Here is a 16,440-nt window from a genome sequence, read left to right as displayed (position 1 = left end):
CTCTTAGGTGAACGTTCGTAGTCGAGTAAGGTTGTCTTCCATGAACGTGGTCTTAACAGTGAGTCCGCAAGTGACTGCGGAGGCCAATTCTGGATCCACACGTCCTTCCACAGTGGGGACATAGGTTTCTGGGCGGGAGTTGATCCTGGTGAGGGTTTGCCAAGCATGCCTTCCTCTTAGCGCCTTCCTCCTTTTCACCCTGAGTTCATGCTTCTTCAAAGCCCAGGATTAAAAAAACGAAAAAGAAGTTTGGAAAAAGAGAAACGGAGAAAAACCAAAACTGGTAGGTCCCTCTTCCACAGTCAGCCTTGCGACTTTCTGGCATGGGAGCCTGCTATCCTCTGGGTTCCCTGCCATTTCGTTTTGTAGTCGTGGCTTCTTGTCTAAATTTATGTGAAACGGGCCTCCGTTAAGGTTAAAAAGCTCTCCAGCTAAAATGTCATAAAACACAATTACAACCATAAAACCCCTAATAACAGCCAGACATAAAAAAATGATGTTAACATCCAGCACAAGCCGCACCCACTCGATATATGTAAAGCACATTGAATGCACATGGCTCGCCTCTAAAGGATTCTGGAAACTGTAGTTTTCTTCTTCTTCTTCACAGAGCTACCATTCCAGCATCCTTGGCAAACAGTTCCTACAGCCTTTGGAGCAAAGCCACGTGTTTCACTCTGGTTTCCGTCACGGTGTCCCGTTGCACCAGAAGTCATTTAGTTCTGCTGGCCACATGACCCGGAAAGCTGTCTGTGGATAAACGCTGGCTCCCTCAGCCCGAAAGCGAGATGAGCACTGCAACCCCATAGTCACCTTTGGCTGGACTTAACCGTCCAGGGGTCCTTTACTTTTTTACCATTACCTGCAGATATGGACCTCCTCCATTGTACTTGCCTTCCAATCTAGCTGTTTTCAGAGGCAGGGAATCCATCACATACAGATTGGTGGACCGCCATATATATATATATTCCTATATATAGATATATAAAAGTAAAGGTAAAGGGACCCCTGATCATTAGGTCCAGTCGTGGCCGACTCTGGGGTTGCGGCGCTCATCTCGCTTTATTGGCCGAGAGAGCTGGCGTACAGCTTCCGGGTATGTGGCCAGCATGACTAAGCCGCTTCTGGCAAACCAGAGCAGCGCACAGAAACACTGTTTACCTTCCCGCCGGAGCGGTACCTATTTATCTACTTGCACTTTGACGTGCTTTGGAACTGCTAGGTTGGCAGGAGCAGGGACTGAGCAACGGGAGCTCACCCCGTCGCGGGGATTTGAACCGCAACCTTCTGTGCTTTAACCCACAGCGTCACCCACATTCCAGGATATAGATATATAGATAACCCCAAAATTAAGTCCTCAAATTCAAAGCTTTGAAAAGCACAGTGGTCAGAGCCTGGCAGGCAACTGTTTCTTCTTCTTCCTCTTCTTCTTCCTCCCCCATCCAAACAATGACTATCATCAGTGTAGGTAAGATTTTTAAAAAATTCATAATAAAATTCATGGTAAATTGCTGTTTTAGGGGTTGTTTTTAAAAGTCTGGAACCGATTAATCCATTTTGCATTACTTTCTATGGGAAAACGTGCCTTGGTTTTTGTTCTGGAATGGACTTCCGGAATGGATTAAGCTTGAGAACCAAGGTACCCCCCCCTCTCTCTGTGTGTGTAATTTTTTTTTAAATTAAATTTTCTAATTTACATTTCAAAATAAGAAGTCTTCCCCTGCTATAATCTTTAGGCTCCCTTTAACCCCGGGCACCTGTATTTCTCCACAGTTTTCTCAGAGAACTGGATTGCAAAATTCAGAGAAGTGTGAATGTCAAAGGATGGCTGTTTTTCGATCCACCTATTGCAAGGATGAATGCAAACTGTGCAGCTATCACCATTTCCTTCGCGAGAATTGCTCAGGCGCGAAGGAAAGGCACTCTGCACGCGCCCAGGAACATTGCATTTTTGGTTGTTGGTTTTCACTACATAATGTTGCATTTCCAAATATTGGCCGTGTGAGAATGCCACTTCTGTCTTCAGGAGGAGTTGGGGTTGCGGGCTTCACGGCCCCTCCACGTGCACGGCAGGTGCAAGCCAGCCCCGCCCGATTGGGGGGATTCCCGGCCGCGTCACCCCCTAGCTGGCCAATCGGCAGGTTCGGGGGGCGCGGCCTGCCCTATATAGGCAGGCCACGGCCGGAGATCTCCCTCTTTGCTGCCCACCAGCTGTTCCTGTTTTCCCACCCTGCAAGGTTTTCGTTCCTTGACCTTGCTATGGACCTCGGTTGGTCGGCGTCGAGGGGCCTGGTAGGAATTTTCTCACTTGGCAAATTGGCATCAGCCGCTTGGTTTTCGCCAACCTCGTATCAAATCGCCACGACTTTCTGGGTATTGGCAGTTAGGCATTGGTATATTTCTGTAGATGGAAGAGGGGAGGTAGTGCCATCACCTGCCCCACATATTGAAGGGTAGTCCGTTAAAGGATTCCAGGGGGTGTGGCCCTGTCCGAAGCCTAGGGAGGTGAGGGCCTAAGGCACGCCCCCTAGTGGTGACCCCGGGGGAGTTCCTAGTTGATGTGCATCTACAGGACTCCCCCTACTGGTGGTTAACCCTTCCCGGACTTCAAGCGGACGGGTTGGAGTAGGATATAGTCGGTTAGGACCAATGCCTAAGCCAATATCGCTCATCACCTGTAACCAATAAAGTTGTGGCCTTTTTTTTTAGCACATTAACCTTAATAATTGCATAATGTGTCATTATTTCCACCTGGGGAACTCTCCATGCAATGCTGGGGTCCAATCACTTGTGGCTTCCTGGGACAGCTCACCAGGCAGAGCCGCAAGACTCTTAATCTCAGGGCTGTGGGTTCCAGCCCCACACTGGGCAAAAGATTCCTGCATCACAGGGGGTTGGTCTGGATGACCCTTGGGGTCCCTTTCTACAATTCTATGAGTCTGTGAAAGAAAAGTGGAGCGGAACAAGCAGGTCCTGTACAGCACTTTCGTCCTTTCTGCCTTCCTTCACATCACTCTTCAATTTGCGGACTTCCCTGCGTGGCCTTCCTTTCTGAAAATCACCTCTCCAAATTTTGACCGCCCTTATCTGGATTCATCCACTCCCTGGTTTCCTCCCCCCCCAGCCTCCCCCCAGCCTCATTTGTTTATTTTACTTTGTAAGCTCCTAGGAGGCGGAGAGCTGTCTTCCACATTTTTGCCTCCGCAAGGAAGACAGTATGTGAATCAATGATGTCTACAAAAAGTGCCTCTTAAACGGCAAACGCCCGGATGACATCCTCACTGAGCTATTTCAAATAAAATGTCCTCACCTGGTACTTAAAATAAAATCACTCCTCTCGTCTCTCCCCACCCCCAACCCCCCCTGACATCTAGATTTTCCAGCCCTCTCATCCTTCTCTCTTCCCATGGTTTGGGAGAAGCAGCACTGATCGTCTCAGGAAAGACACGCTTAATCTTTTGGGCACTGGGGGGAAATTTGACACCCTCAGCCTTGGTGGTGGAGGGCGGGGCTTGCCCAAACCCCTCCCCTCGTGCATTCGGCTCTGTGGACTGCACCTTCTCCGCCCCCCCTCTTTTCAACCCCCCCAGAAAAAGAGTTGGAAGGCAGGAACAGATCCACCAAACCCTTTCGCTAAAGCAGAGAAGCTCCAAGGTGAATGTGAAAAATGCAAAGCAGAGAAGGAAAATAGCTGCTGAGGAAGGAAATAACTTCTTGAAAAGTGACAGAACCAGAAGCCTTGGGGTTGTTGTGTTTTTTTTGGTGTGTGGGGGTTTTCCCCCCTTGCATGTGTGCTTCTTGCTTGCTTTCTCTACCCCCACCGCTCCAAACAACCCTGCTGTTCCGTCTCCAAAGGATTTCTGAGTTGAGGCTGGCAGCTGGATAGGAAGAAGAGGAAAAGTCGGCGTTTATGCACACCAGACGCACCAGCGCAAAGAGACTCCAGCTGCGGCTGGGAGAAGCACTTCGGAAAGGGCATCCGAGTGACCTTTGGAGGCCTGAAGACCGCCACCTTCCTCGCAGGGGGAGGCAACAAGAAGTGGCAGGGAATTAGCCAGCTGGGGGAGACCGATTCACCAGGTGCCCAAAGGGGGAGGCTCCGCTGGCGAGGATCACACCTGGCCCAGGGGCAGAGGTGGGCAGCAGGAGCCACGTGCAGAAGTCCACCTGCTTGACCTCCCCCCAAAGGACCTCTTCTCCCTCGGGGCGAGGCGAAGGAGGGAGGCCCAGGTCAGCAGAGGGAGCGTCCTCCGCCGCCGAGAGCCACAAAAACTTCTGGAATCTGCATCTGGGTGTCGTCCCCGGACCGTTTCCGATGTCCTTCAAAGTCTGGATCCCCAGGGAGCGAGAAGATGGGCTTTGGTAGCAGAGCTGCCCTGGTTTGGCAGAAAGCAGAAAGCGGAATGAGGTTTTGCAGGGCGGTTGGTGGTCAGAAGGAGGATTAACCCAAAGTCGGGTGTGGAGGTTTTCTGGAGTTGCCGCAGAATTATTTTTGGACTTTCCTGGATGAGATGGGCCCTTTGAGGTGATTTGTGTTCCCACCCCCTTGTGTTTTTGTGGGCTGTTTGTTTGTTTTCGCAAAGATGACTGGCCTTGTGGGTTTTGATTCTTTTGGAGATCTCTGCTTTTTCGGGGACGCTTTTTGACGGATGATTTTCGGAGAGACTGGACTGCGAAGGTAAGAGGACGGGGGCTCTTCCCATTGTTTTCCGGGCTGTTAAGGAAGGGTAAAATCCTGCTTTCCGGGGGAGGTGGAAATGTGAAGACATGCAGAGTTTGAGGACAACTTGCTGAGATCATTTTAACAACCAGATCAAGAGGAGAAGTGTCTTAAATATGGGAGGGTGACGGAAGATGTGTACATTTCCTTCTTTCCCCCCAGTGCCATCTCAAATCAGATCTGTCCCTGCAGCAGAATGAGGTGGTCGGATCCTGATGAAGTAGAATGGCTTTATACCCCTTCAGGCTGCATGGAGTGGCGGGGGACATAGGAAATTATACATTGGTTTATTTACTCTCCGGTGTTTCACACAGGGGGGTCATTTGCAGTCCCCCCTAGAGATGACAGGGATTGAATCCTGGCATCCAAAACAGTTTCCCTACCCTTGGGCTCCATCCCTTCTCCAGCCACAGTTTTGAGCATTCCCCCATATTAAAATGAAAGCCAAGCAAAATGCCCCACAAGCAGAAATCTAGCACAGCACGCAGAGGGCAAGGTTTTTCTCCTTGCGGTCAAGCAAGGAGCTTTTTTCTTTTCTTTTCCATTTTACATGGCAGGAAGCATTTGATAAATTCCCCTCCACTTGCAGCCTTGAAAGCAGCACGGTCCACTATTTTCTTCCTCCTCAGGGCCATGCGTTTGGGCAAAGTGGAAATTCGAACACAGGACCGGAGTCGGGAAGTCATTTCTGGGCAGCTTCATGTAGCCTACGGTGAACGAACTTTACAAATTTGGGTGGCTCTCAGATGCTGGATAGAGAATAGTTTTCATATCTCTTGTTAGAGGGGTAGGGCAGTGCCAAATACTCAACTAATTGGAACTAAGAGTTTATCCCTAGATTTAAATATTTGTTTTTTTTAAAGGGGTTAGGGGAATACCAAGAACACTGATATACCAACTGTTTCAACTGCTTCATTCACTAATTAATGAATAGCACATCTTCCCAGTGTTGACAGGGATGTGCAAAGTTAAAATCCCCAGGGAAGAATTTTGCACGTGAAATAACGGCTCGACGCACATGTTTCAACAGTGCATAAACCAGCAACTCAAGACTAACTCTGCTTTCTCCTTTTAGAGTTAGCGCAGGCAGGGAAATGAAGACAGGACATATTCCTCCGTTTTCACGAATACATAAACGAGTATCAGATCAGCCGCTTGCATCAACTATGAACTCGTTTCCAGAACTGCCCAACTTCTACTTACGGGAGCAAAACTGCATAGCCGACTATAGCAAACTCGGAATTTATTTATTTAGCGAAATCTAGTTTTGGGATACAGGGTGATTTCCTCACTTGCTGGCGACAAGAGCATGAAGCTTGCACATTGTAATCGGTATGCCTAGGTGCACATTTAGAAATACCGTATTTTTTGCTCTATAAGACTCACTTTTCCCCTCCTAAAAAGTAAGGGGAAATGTGTGTGTGTCTTATGGAGCGAATGCAGGCTGCGCAGCTATCCCAGAAGCCAGAACAGCAAGAGGGATTGCTGCTTTCACTGCACAGCGATCCCCCTTGCTGTTTTGGCTTCTGAGATTCAGAATATTTTTTTTCTTGTTTTCCTCCTCCAAAAACTAGGTGTGTCTTGTGGTCTGGTGCGTCTTATAGAGCGAAAAATACGGTAATTGCAAAGGTTTATATAGAGATGTGTTTCATCTCCTGGGAATGGGGAAGACTGACAAGGCGACTTGTGTTCTGCATCTGTAAACTGCCTTGAGTCTTTGTCTGGGAAAAAGACAAGGAATAAATATACCATCATCATCAATATCACAGTCTGTTGTTGATGTGCTCACTGTAGATGGGAAGTGTGGAAGTATTTTCAGATCTGCCTTCTTGGCGTTCTTTGGCAATGTTCAGACCAGTGCCGGATTTACGTATAAGCTAAACAAGCTATAGCTTAGGGCCGCACTCTGTTGGGGGCCCCCTAAAAAATTTAAAGGGAAAAAAACTGGATGTACATTTCCAAAATATAAGATAAAAAACAAACAAATAAAATAAGACCTACATACAGCAACAGTGTTTTGTGTTGTGTAGGCTCCTAGGATGTAAGCAATGGGCCCCGCCTGCTAGCCTGCTCCCTAAAATATCACTGGTTTGCTCCTTTCTATATATAGGGTGCCTACATTCTGCATGGATTGGTTGCAACATGGGCAAATGGCTTGAGATACCTATGAGGTCCATAAATGACCATATAGCATATATTGAACACAAAAAATAGCAACAGTTTGTTGCTGCTGGAGCCACACAGAGCAGCTGGGGAAACCCAGTCAGATGGGCAGGGTATAAATTATTATTATTATTATTATTATTATTATTATTATTATTATTATTATTGACAAAGGACAGCTGGACATATAAAGGGCCCCATTACCTTCAGTAGCTTAGAGCCTCATCAAACCTAAACCCAGCCCTGGTTCAGACTACACATTTAAATACATATGATTGGATCCTGACGTTTACCCACTACAGAGCTACATTTCCCAGCACCCATAGCAAACTACAGTCCCCAGGATTCATTGGGGGGGAGTCATGTGCTTTATGGGTGTCTGCAGACTTTTGTCTCTAAACTAGGCCTGGGCTGGACAGCCCCCCAGACAGAAAGCAGACCCTCCAAGCCTCTCTATTTTCCAGGGACAGTCCCGGATTTACAGAAGCCGCCCCGGTTTCTGATGTGATCTCGGAACGTCCCGCTTTTCCTTAGGGCATCCCTATTTTCATTGGAAAAATGTTGGAGGGCATGGAGTTATGTGACTGGCCCCCCCCAAGTCAAGGAGATAAGTCACAATACAACCTTTAGAAGACATCTGGATAGGAGGTTTCTTAATGTTCTATGTTTTATTATGTTTTCATCTATGTTGGAAGCTGCCCAGAGTGGCTGGGGAAACCCATAAATGACAAAGTTCTTCTTCTTCTTCTTCTTCTTCTTCTTCTTCTTCTTCTTCTTCTTCTCCTCCTCCTCCTCCTCCTCCTCCTCCTCCTCCTCCTCCTCCTCTTCTTGTAGTTGTTGTTATTATTATTATTATTATTATTATTATTATTATTATTATTGATGTTCCAGTCAGACAAGCGAACTGCTAGGTTGGCAGGAGCAGGGACCGAGCAGCGGGAGCTCACCCTGTCATGGGGATTCGAACCACCGACCTTCTGATTGGCAAGCCCTAGACTCAGTGGTTTAACCCACAGCGCCACCCGCATTCCTAAAAGTAAAGGGACCATTGACCGTTAGGTCCAGTTGTGGATGACTCTGGGGTTGCGGCGCTCATCTCGCTTTACAGGCCAAGGGAGTACAGCTTCCGGGTGATGTGGCCAGCAGGACTAAGCCGCTTCTGGCGAACCAGAGCAGCGCACGGAAACGCCGTTTACCTTCCCGCCGGAGCGGTACCTATTTATCTACTTGCGCTGGTGTGCTTTCGAACTGCTATGTTGGCAGGAGCAGGGACCGAGCAACAGGAGCTCACCCCGTCGCCGGGATTCGAACCGCCGACCTTCTGATCGGCAAGCGCTAGGCTCTGTGATTCTGTGATCCTGAACTCAGCTTCAAGGTTCCATCTCTCTCTCTCTATAGATCACTCTCTTGTTTAAGCTTCCTCAAATACCTCTGGCGGCTTGCTCTTTCGAGAAACTGCCAGGCGCCGTGGAGTGTCTTAAGTCATATAAATTTTTACTGTATTGCAATCTCAAGTGCCTTCTGGAGAAGTGGAGGACCGCTGCCAAGCCGCTTCACGAGAAAACTTTGTTTAGGGAAGCGTGTTTATTCCAAGGCCACGCTCCTCCCCTCCCGGTTCTGCAGGCTGTGGCTGCATTTCCCCCCAAGCGCGCATGCTTTCCTTGACTGAGATGGTTGTTCCTGAGCCATGCGCTGAGTGGTGGCTGGTGCTCCTTGCGACTGGACCCAGAGCCAAGGACAAGGCAGGGCCAAGCCATTCTACTTTGGTCTCGCTCCTCTTCCCTCCTGAGTTCTACAGGAGCAGCCTTGGGTCTTGAGGAGCAGGAGGAAGTTGGAAGGAAGCATCTCCCTCTAGTTTGGCTGAAAGTAACAAAGGTCCGTATAGTTAAAGCTATGGTTTTCCCAGTAGTGATGTATGGAAGTGAGAGCTGGACCATCAAGAAGGCTGGTCGCCGAAGAATGGATGCTTTTGAATTATGGTGCTGGAGGAGACTCTTGAGAGTCCCATGGACTGCAAGAAGATCAAACCGATCCGTTCTGAAGGAAATCAGCCCTGAGTGCTCACTGGAAGGACAGATCCTGAAGCTGAGGCTCCAAGACTTTGGCCACCTCATGAGAAGAGAAGACTCCCTGGAAAAGACCCTGATGTTGGGAAAGATGGAGGGCGCAAGGAGAAGGGGACGACAGAGGATGAGATGGTGGGATAGTGTTCTCGAAGCTACCAGCATGAGTTTGACCAAACTGCGGGAGGCAGTGGAAGACAGGTGTGCCTGGCATGCTCTGGTTCATGGGGTCACGAAGAGTTGGAAACGACTAAACGACTAAACAACAACAACAAAGGATCTAGTGGCTGGCTGCGGGCATACATAGAACACCGGTCCTGAAAATCCTCCATTGGCTCCCAGGACGTTTCCGAGCACAATTCAAAGTGTTGGTGCTGACCTTGAAAGCCCTAAACGACCCAGTATACCTGAAGGAGCGTCTCCACCCCCATTGTCCAGCCTAGACACTGAGGTCCAACTCCAAGGGCCTTCTGGCGGTTCCCTCCCTGCGAAAAGTGAGGTTACAGGGAACCAGGCAGAGGGCCTTCTCGGTGGTGGCGCCCTCCCATCAGATGTCAAGGAAATAAACAACTATCTGACTTTCAGAAGACATCTGAAGGTGGGCCTGTTTAGGGAAGTTTCTAATGTTTGGTGTGTTTTTAATATCCTGTTGGAAGCCGCCCAGAGTGACTGGGGAGACCCGGCCAGATGGGCAGGGTATAAGTAATAAATTATTATTATTATTGAGTGTTTGGGGCACACTGAGCCAATTCTGTTTCAGGGACTAAGTACCAGTTGTCAACTTGTGGGGCAATGTCTGGAGAATCAAGAAGCTGTCTACCTTTGCCTTGTCGAAAAGGGAGCTACCTGTTTAATGAATACTCCTTCCTGCTGTGGCTACCATTTATGGGAGATATTTAAGCAGCTCACTGGAAGGTCAGATCGTGAAGCTGAGGCTCCAGTACTTTGGCCACCTCAGGAGAAGAGAAGACTCCCTGGAAAAGACCCTGGTGTTGGGAAAGATGGAGGGCACAAGGAGAAGGGGACGACAGAGGACGAGATGGTCTGAAGCTCAACAGCAAAAAAACGAAGATCATGGCCATTGGGCCCATCACCCCCTGGCAAATAGAAGGGGAAGAAATGGAGGCAGTGAGAGATTTTACTTTCTTGGGCTCTATGATCACTGCAGATGGTGACAGCAGTCACGAAATTAAAAGACGCCTGCTTCTTGGGAGATAACCTAGACAGCATCTTAAAAAGCAGAGACATCACCTTGCCAACAAAGGTCCGTATAGTTAAAGCCATGGTTTTCCCAGTAGTGATGTATGGAAGTGAGAGCTGGACCATAAAGAAGGCTGATCACTGAAGAATGGATGCTTTTGAATTATGGTGTTGGAGGAGACTCTTGAGAGTCCCATGGACTGCAAGAAGATCAAACCTCTCTATTCTGAAGGAAATTAGCCCTGAGTGCTCACTGGAAGGACAGATCCTGAAGCTGAGGCTCCAATACTTTGGCCACTTCATGAGAAGAGAAGACTACCTGGAAAAGACCCTGATGTTGGGAAAGATGGAGGGCACAAGGAGGAGGGGACGATGGAGGACGAGATGGTGGGACAGTGTTCTCGAAGCTACAAACATGAGTCTGACCCAACTGCGGGAGGCAGTGGAAGACAGGAGTGCCTGGCGTGCTCTGGTCCAGGGGGTCACAAAGAATCAGACACTACTAAACGACTAAACAACATTTAAGCAGCATCTGGTTGTTCGTCTGTCGGGGATGCTGTGCATTCATGAAGGGATTTCTGCTTGAACCATCTTCCTCACAGCTGTTTCTGTTCTGCTGCGATTCGGTTCCGCCAAATGCCACATTCTTCTGTGGCATCCCCTGCCTGCTATTTAACGCAACCTCGGCGATTGTTTGCATATGTTACCCTAAGCTGTGAATTCCATGGAACCAAGGGCATAATTATTTCTACCCCCTCCACTGAAATGCAAAGGAAGCACAATTTAAATGGGGAAAAGTACAGTGGTACCTCGGGTTAAGTACTTAATTTGTTCCAGAGGTCCGTACTTAACCTGAAACTGTTCTTAACCTGAAGCACCACTTTAGCTAATGGGGCCTCCTGCTGCTGCTGCACCGCCGGAGCACGATTTCTGTTCTCATCCTGAAGCAAAGTTCTTAACCTGAAGCACTATTTCTGGGTTAGTCTGTAACCTGAAGCATATGTAACCTGAAGCGTATGTAACCCGAGGTACCACTGTAAACAGTTACAGGCAGAAAACAACAGCAGCGAACCTCTAAATGTCTCCAGCACTGCACCCCTTTCTTGTAGGGCTCCACCCCTTGATTGTTTTGCTGCCCCTTTTCCAAATTCTTCAATGTCCTATTTGAGCGACAGCGACCAGAACCCATACTCCAAATGTGGTCACATCATGCATTTGCACGAGGGCATTGTGATATGGACAGTTTTGTTTTCAATTCCTTTCCTAATGATCCTTAGCGTGGAATTTGCCTTTTGCAAGACTACTACACTCCTGATCTATCTAGCTCAGTTGTTGTCTCCACAGACAGGCAGCGAGTCTCTAGAGATCTGGTCATTTAGGGCTTCCTGGCCCTGTGGGTTAAACCACAGAGCCTAGGGCTTGCCGATCAGAAGGTTGGCGGTTCGAATCCCCGCGACGGGGTGAGCTCCCGTTGCTCGGTCCCTGCTCCTGCCAACCTAGCAGTTCGAAAGCATGTCAAAATGCAAGTAGATAAATAGGTACCGCTCCAGTGGGAAGGTAAATGGCGTTTCCATGCGCTGCTTTGGTTTGCCAGAAGCAGCTTAGTCCTGCTGGCCACATGACCCGGAAGCTGTACGCTGGCTCCCTCGGCCAATAAAGCGAGATGAGCGCCACAACCCCAGAATCGGCCACGACTGGACCTAATGGTCAGGGGTCCCTTTACCTTTAAGGAAAAGTGACTAAACCGTTTCTGGCGCAATGGGACACCGTGACGGAAGCCAGAGCGCACGGAAACGCCATTTACCTTCCCGCTACAGTGGTACCTATTTATCTACTTGACTGGCGTGCTTTTGAACTGCTAGGTTGGCAGGAGCTGGGATGGAGCAATGGGAGCTCATTCCGTTGTGGGGATTCGAACTGCTGACCTTCCAATCGGCAAGCCTAAGAGGCTCAGTGGTTTAGATCACAGCGCCACCCGTGTGCATTGTTCCATATTACATCTCCAGTGAAGAGCTACATTGGATAGTCCTTTCTTCTACAAACATAAGGCAGTCCAGTAGATTCTAAATAGCATCAAGGGTGGATCCACTTAGAAACATATTGCAGAAATCCATTTTTGACTTGGGCTTCTGCATCCTGCATCTGAAATGCCCTCACATCCTCTTGCATCGAAGTACGCAAAGGCTATTTACCGTTTTTTTTGCTCTATAAGACTCACTTTTCCCCTCCTAAAAAGTAAGGGGAAATGTGTGCGCGTCTTATGGAGCAAATGCAGGCTGCGCAGCTATCCCAGAAGCCAGAACAGCAAGAGAGATTGCTGCTTTCACTGCGCAGCGATCCCTCTTGCTGTTCTGGCTTCTGAGATTCAGAATATTTTCTTTCTTGTTTTCCTCCTCCAAAAACTAGGTGCGTCTTGTGGTCTGGTGCGTCTTATAGAGCAAAAAATACGGTATGCGCTCTCTCTGGCGTGAGGATTCATATCCTAAACCTGTGCCAAAATAAGCACCCCTCTCCCTTAATGCAAATTGAGGAAATGTGCGCAGCGCTTCTTATTTTGCATAATTCTGGTTTTCCTAGTTGAGGCAGGTGGGAGAGCCAATCTTTCCCCTCCCCTCCCCAGTTGCTGGAAATCTGCAGCCGATTTTTGCACCCACTCTTAAAACGGCTATTGAACCTCTCTCCTGCTTCTGGAAATCCCAGTCTAGCGACAAGGCAGTATGGGTCGCCATTGAGGCAGACGGGCTGTGGGACGCCTTCTTCTCCCTTGTTAACTGGGAGAGGCAAGCGGTGATATATAAAGCGTTATATGCACATCCTCTGAATCGCTTTTGCGCACATGGACTGAATATTTCCCAGAACCTCTCTCTCTCTCTCTCTCTCTCTCTCCTTAAGTAAAGCAAGCTGAGATTCTCAGGAAGTTGAGTTCCGGGGTCAAAGCTGCCTTCTGTGATTTTTACGGCGCTCCTGGAGAATCGCAGCATCTAAACGCAGCCCTGAATTAGACCGATTTCCTGCTCTGTTGAAGTAAGGTGGAACTCAGGAGGCTGGCGGTGAATGGCAATAAGTCAGCTTTCTCCGTTCCTGAAATAACCTTCTTCCCTTGGGTTCTCCTGCACACCTCTATTTTACTGCCCTCCCAGTACTCATAAAGACTTCACAATTCTCTCTCTCTCTCTCACTCTCTCCCTATTCAAGTTGGAAGAGGATTTTGGAGGGGCACTCACACTCCGCAATTTGCTTTTGCATTTTGTTTTGGGAATATTTTATTTCTTCCTCCCAACTAGTCAGCCAGTCAGTTTTATTGCACATAGCCAAAGTACGCAGAGTTATTTGACAATTAAAAGAAAATATACTGAAAGACTTAAAACATTTATATTATCAAAACATTACGTACTCTAAACAGAGCTATAAAAGTACCCCAATGTACAAATCAAGACATGAAACAATAAAATTCATAAGCTGAAATCATCACATGGCCACTAATGTTAAAAGCAATGTCAGTTAATACAGTGTGCAATCTATACTCAGAGTTTGGGGACAAAGATAGAGCATAGCCTGAGGTAGATAGATAGGATCAAATAAATTCATCTCCTTTACAGTTGATGGCTACCTTGGCTATATAATTAGCTCTAATTTTCCTAGCAGCAGTTGCAAAAAGTGCCACACGCTATTAGGAAGCTATAAGGAAGAACTTACTGATGACATGAGGTGTTTGACCGTGTGGACGGACTCTCCTTAGAATCATAGAATCACAGGGTTGGAAGGGACCGGGGTGGGGGTCATCTAGCCCAACCCCCTGCAACGTAGGAAAATATGCAGCTGCGGGGATCGAACCTGCAACCTTGGGGTCTTCAGCACCACACTCTAACCTACTGAGCTATCCAGACTGTGCTCAGCTTCCTCAGAGACTTTTAAAACTAGGCTGGACGCCTACCTGTCGGGGGGAGGAATTTGGTTTGGCTCATATTTTAATGCAAACCTACCTGATTCACAATTTCTGAAACAATTTGCTGTTGTTCTTTAGTCGTTTAGTCTTAGTCTGCCTCTTTGTGACCCCCTGGACCAGAGCACGCCAGGCACTCCTGTCTTCCACTGCCTCCCGCAGTTTGGTCAGACTCATGCTGGTAGCTTTGAGAACACTATCCCACCATCTCATCCTCTGTCGTCCCCTTCTCCTTGTGCCCTCCATCTTTCCCAGCATCAGGGTCTTTTCCAGGGAATCTTCTCTTCTCATGAGGTGGCCAAGTATTGGAGCCTTAGCTTCAGGATCTGTCCTTCCAGTGAGCACTCAGGGCTGATTTCCTTCAGAATGGAGAGGTTTGATCTTCTTGCAGTCCATGGGACTCTCAAGAGTCTCCTCCAGCACCAGAATTCAAAAGCATCCATTTTTCGGCGATCAGCCTTCTTTATGGTCCAGCTCTCACTTCCATACATCACTACTGGGAAAACCATAGCTTTAACTATACGGACCTTTGTCGGCAAAGTGATGTCTCTGCTTTTTAAGCTGCTGTCTAGGTTTGTCATTGCTTTTCTCCCAAGAAGCAGGCGTCTTTTAATTTCGTGGCTGCTGTCACCATCTGCAGTGATCATGGAGCCCAAGAAAGTAAAATCTCTCACTGCCTCCATTTCTCCCCCTTCTATTTGCCAGGAGGTGATGGGCCCAGTGGCCATGATCTTCGTTTTTTTGCTGTTGAGCTTCAGACCATATTTTGCGCTCTCCTCTTTCACCCTCATTAAGAGGTTCTTTAATTCCTCCTCACTTTCTGCCATCAAAGTTGTGTCATCCGCATGTCTGAGGTTGTTGATATTTCTTCTGGCAATCTTAATTCCAGTTTGGGATGTATCCAGTCCAGCCTTTGAAATGCAGCCGTCTTTCTGAATTCTCGCCCTTCCCTGAATTTTGTAATACATCTCTACAGCCAGGAGCCGTACAAAAAAAGGCACGTACTAAGGGGATGTGTACATAAAAATGAATATATTGCTGAAAGAGGACCAATAGTGCATTGCATTGGGGGGGGGGATGGCTTTGTAAATAATGTGTAGCTTGGGAGAATTTCGCACTGAAACGTTGATGAATTTTAACGACTTTACGATACTGCACATTGATGCAGAAATGTGGAGAACTGAATTTAATTGGGGGTGGGTGAGAAACTGAGAGAAACCAAAATTGTCAGATTCCCCCCTTAGTCTAAGGAGATCCCTTTCACTTCTGCGGTTCTGTGATAAATCTCCACCACCCCGGCCCCATCTATGTGTAGGATCTGAAACACAGGTACAGATTCATAGCAGGGCAAGGTTACTCAGAAGCAAGCCCTGTTGGGTCCAATAAGGCCTACTCTCTAGTCTAGTAAATAGTGATTGGGGATAAATTTGGTATCAGCAATCCTTCAAAATCTTACCTCCCATCCAAAAATAGCCCCCAAAGTGTCATACCACGATAAAATAACGATTCACAGGGAGACAGCAAACTAAGTCATACTGAATTTAATGGGCTAGGGACGTGGGTGGCGCTGTGGGTTAAACCACAGAGCCTTGGACTTGCCGATCAGAAGGTTGGCAGTTCGAATCCCTGTGACAGGGTGAGCTCCCGTTGCTCGGTCCCTGCTCCTGCCAACCTAGCAATTCGAAAGCACATCAAAGTGCAAGTAGATAAATAGGTACCGCTCTGGTGGGAAGGTAAACGGTGTTTCCGTGCGCTGCTCTGGTTCGCCAGAAGTGGCTTAGTCCTGCTGGCCACATGACCTGGAAGCCGTACGCCGGCTCCCTCGGCCAGTAAAGCGAGATGAGCGCCGCAACTCCAGAGTCGGCCACGACTGGACCTAATGGTCAGGGGTCCCTTTACCTTTTAACTTTAACTCCATTGATTTCAATAGGTTATCTCTATGACTAACATTCAATGGTACCCACATTGGGTTTTATAATAATAATAAGACAGCTTTAGGGCTTGTTTGGTTTCTCCAACCACTTAATACAACCAACTAAAACAAACAGAGGCAGAAGGATTTATTTATTCAAAGAGCAGTGCCTTGAAGAAGTAATGGTTGTCAGTATATTGTTATAAGCACTCTGAATGGGGAGATATCCTAAAATAAGCGCTGCTACAGCCCTTAGGAACCCAGAAAGCCCCTTATATGGGCTGCTTGTATGGAATCAGACCATTGGCCCATTTAGTCCAGTATTGGCTGCATGGGCTTGCAGCAGCATCTCTCCAGGATTCCAGACAGTGTGGTGTAGTGGTTAAGAGCGGTGGACTCGTAATCTGGGGAACCGGGTTTGCGTCTCCGCTCCTCCACA

The 16,440-nt window shown here is 48.0% G+C and overlaps 1 protein-coding gene and 1 long non-coding RNA gene across 4 annotated transcripts in view; both read left to right on the top strand.

Moving 5' to 3' along the window:
* The window catches only part of LOC310753656, a 198,551-nt gene that overhangs the window by 100,797 nt on the left and 81,314 nt on the right, over positions 1-16,440 (top strand). The window lies entirely within an intron of this gene.
* Positions 3,628-16,440, top strand: part of NRTN (neurturin) — a 62,257-nt gene continuing 49,444 nt past the window's right edge. For 2 of the 3 annotated variants that reach the window (XM_083594930.1, XM_083594928.1), the window contains exon 1: positions 3,628-4,678. In XM_083594930.1, coding sequence (XP_083451056.1) covers positions 4,650-4,678 — 29 coding nt within the window. In that variant the 5' untranslated portion in view covers positions 3,628-4,649. The remainder of the gene's footprint in view (positions 4,679-16,440) is intronic. The other variant, XM_083594929.1, reaches the window with a different exon arrangement.

This window comes from Podarcis filfolensis (assembly GCF_964270895.1).
Source record: "Podarcis filfolensis genome assembly, chromosome: 18".
In the NCBI taxonomy this organism is placed as follows: Eukaryota; Metazoa; Chordata; class Lepidosauria; order Squamata; family Lacertidae; genus Podarcis; species Podarcis filfolensis.
The sequence above is the reverse complement of the archived record's forward strand: the minus strand, read 5'-3'. Positions and strand labels throughout refer to the sequence as shown.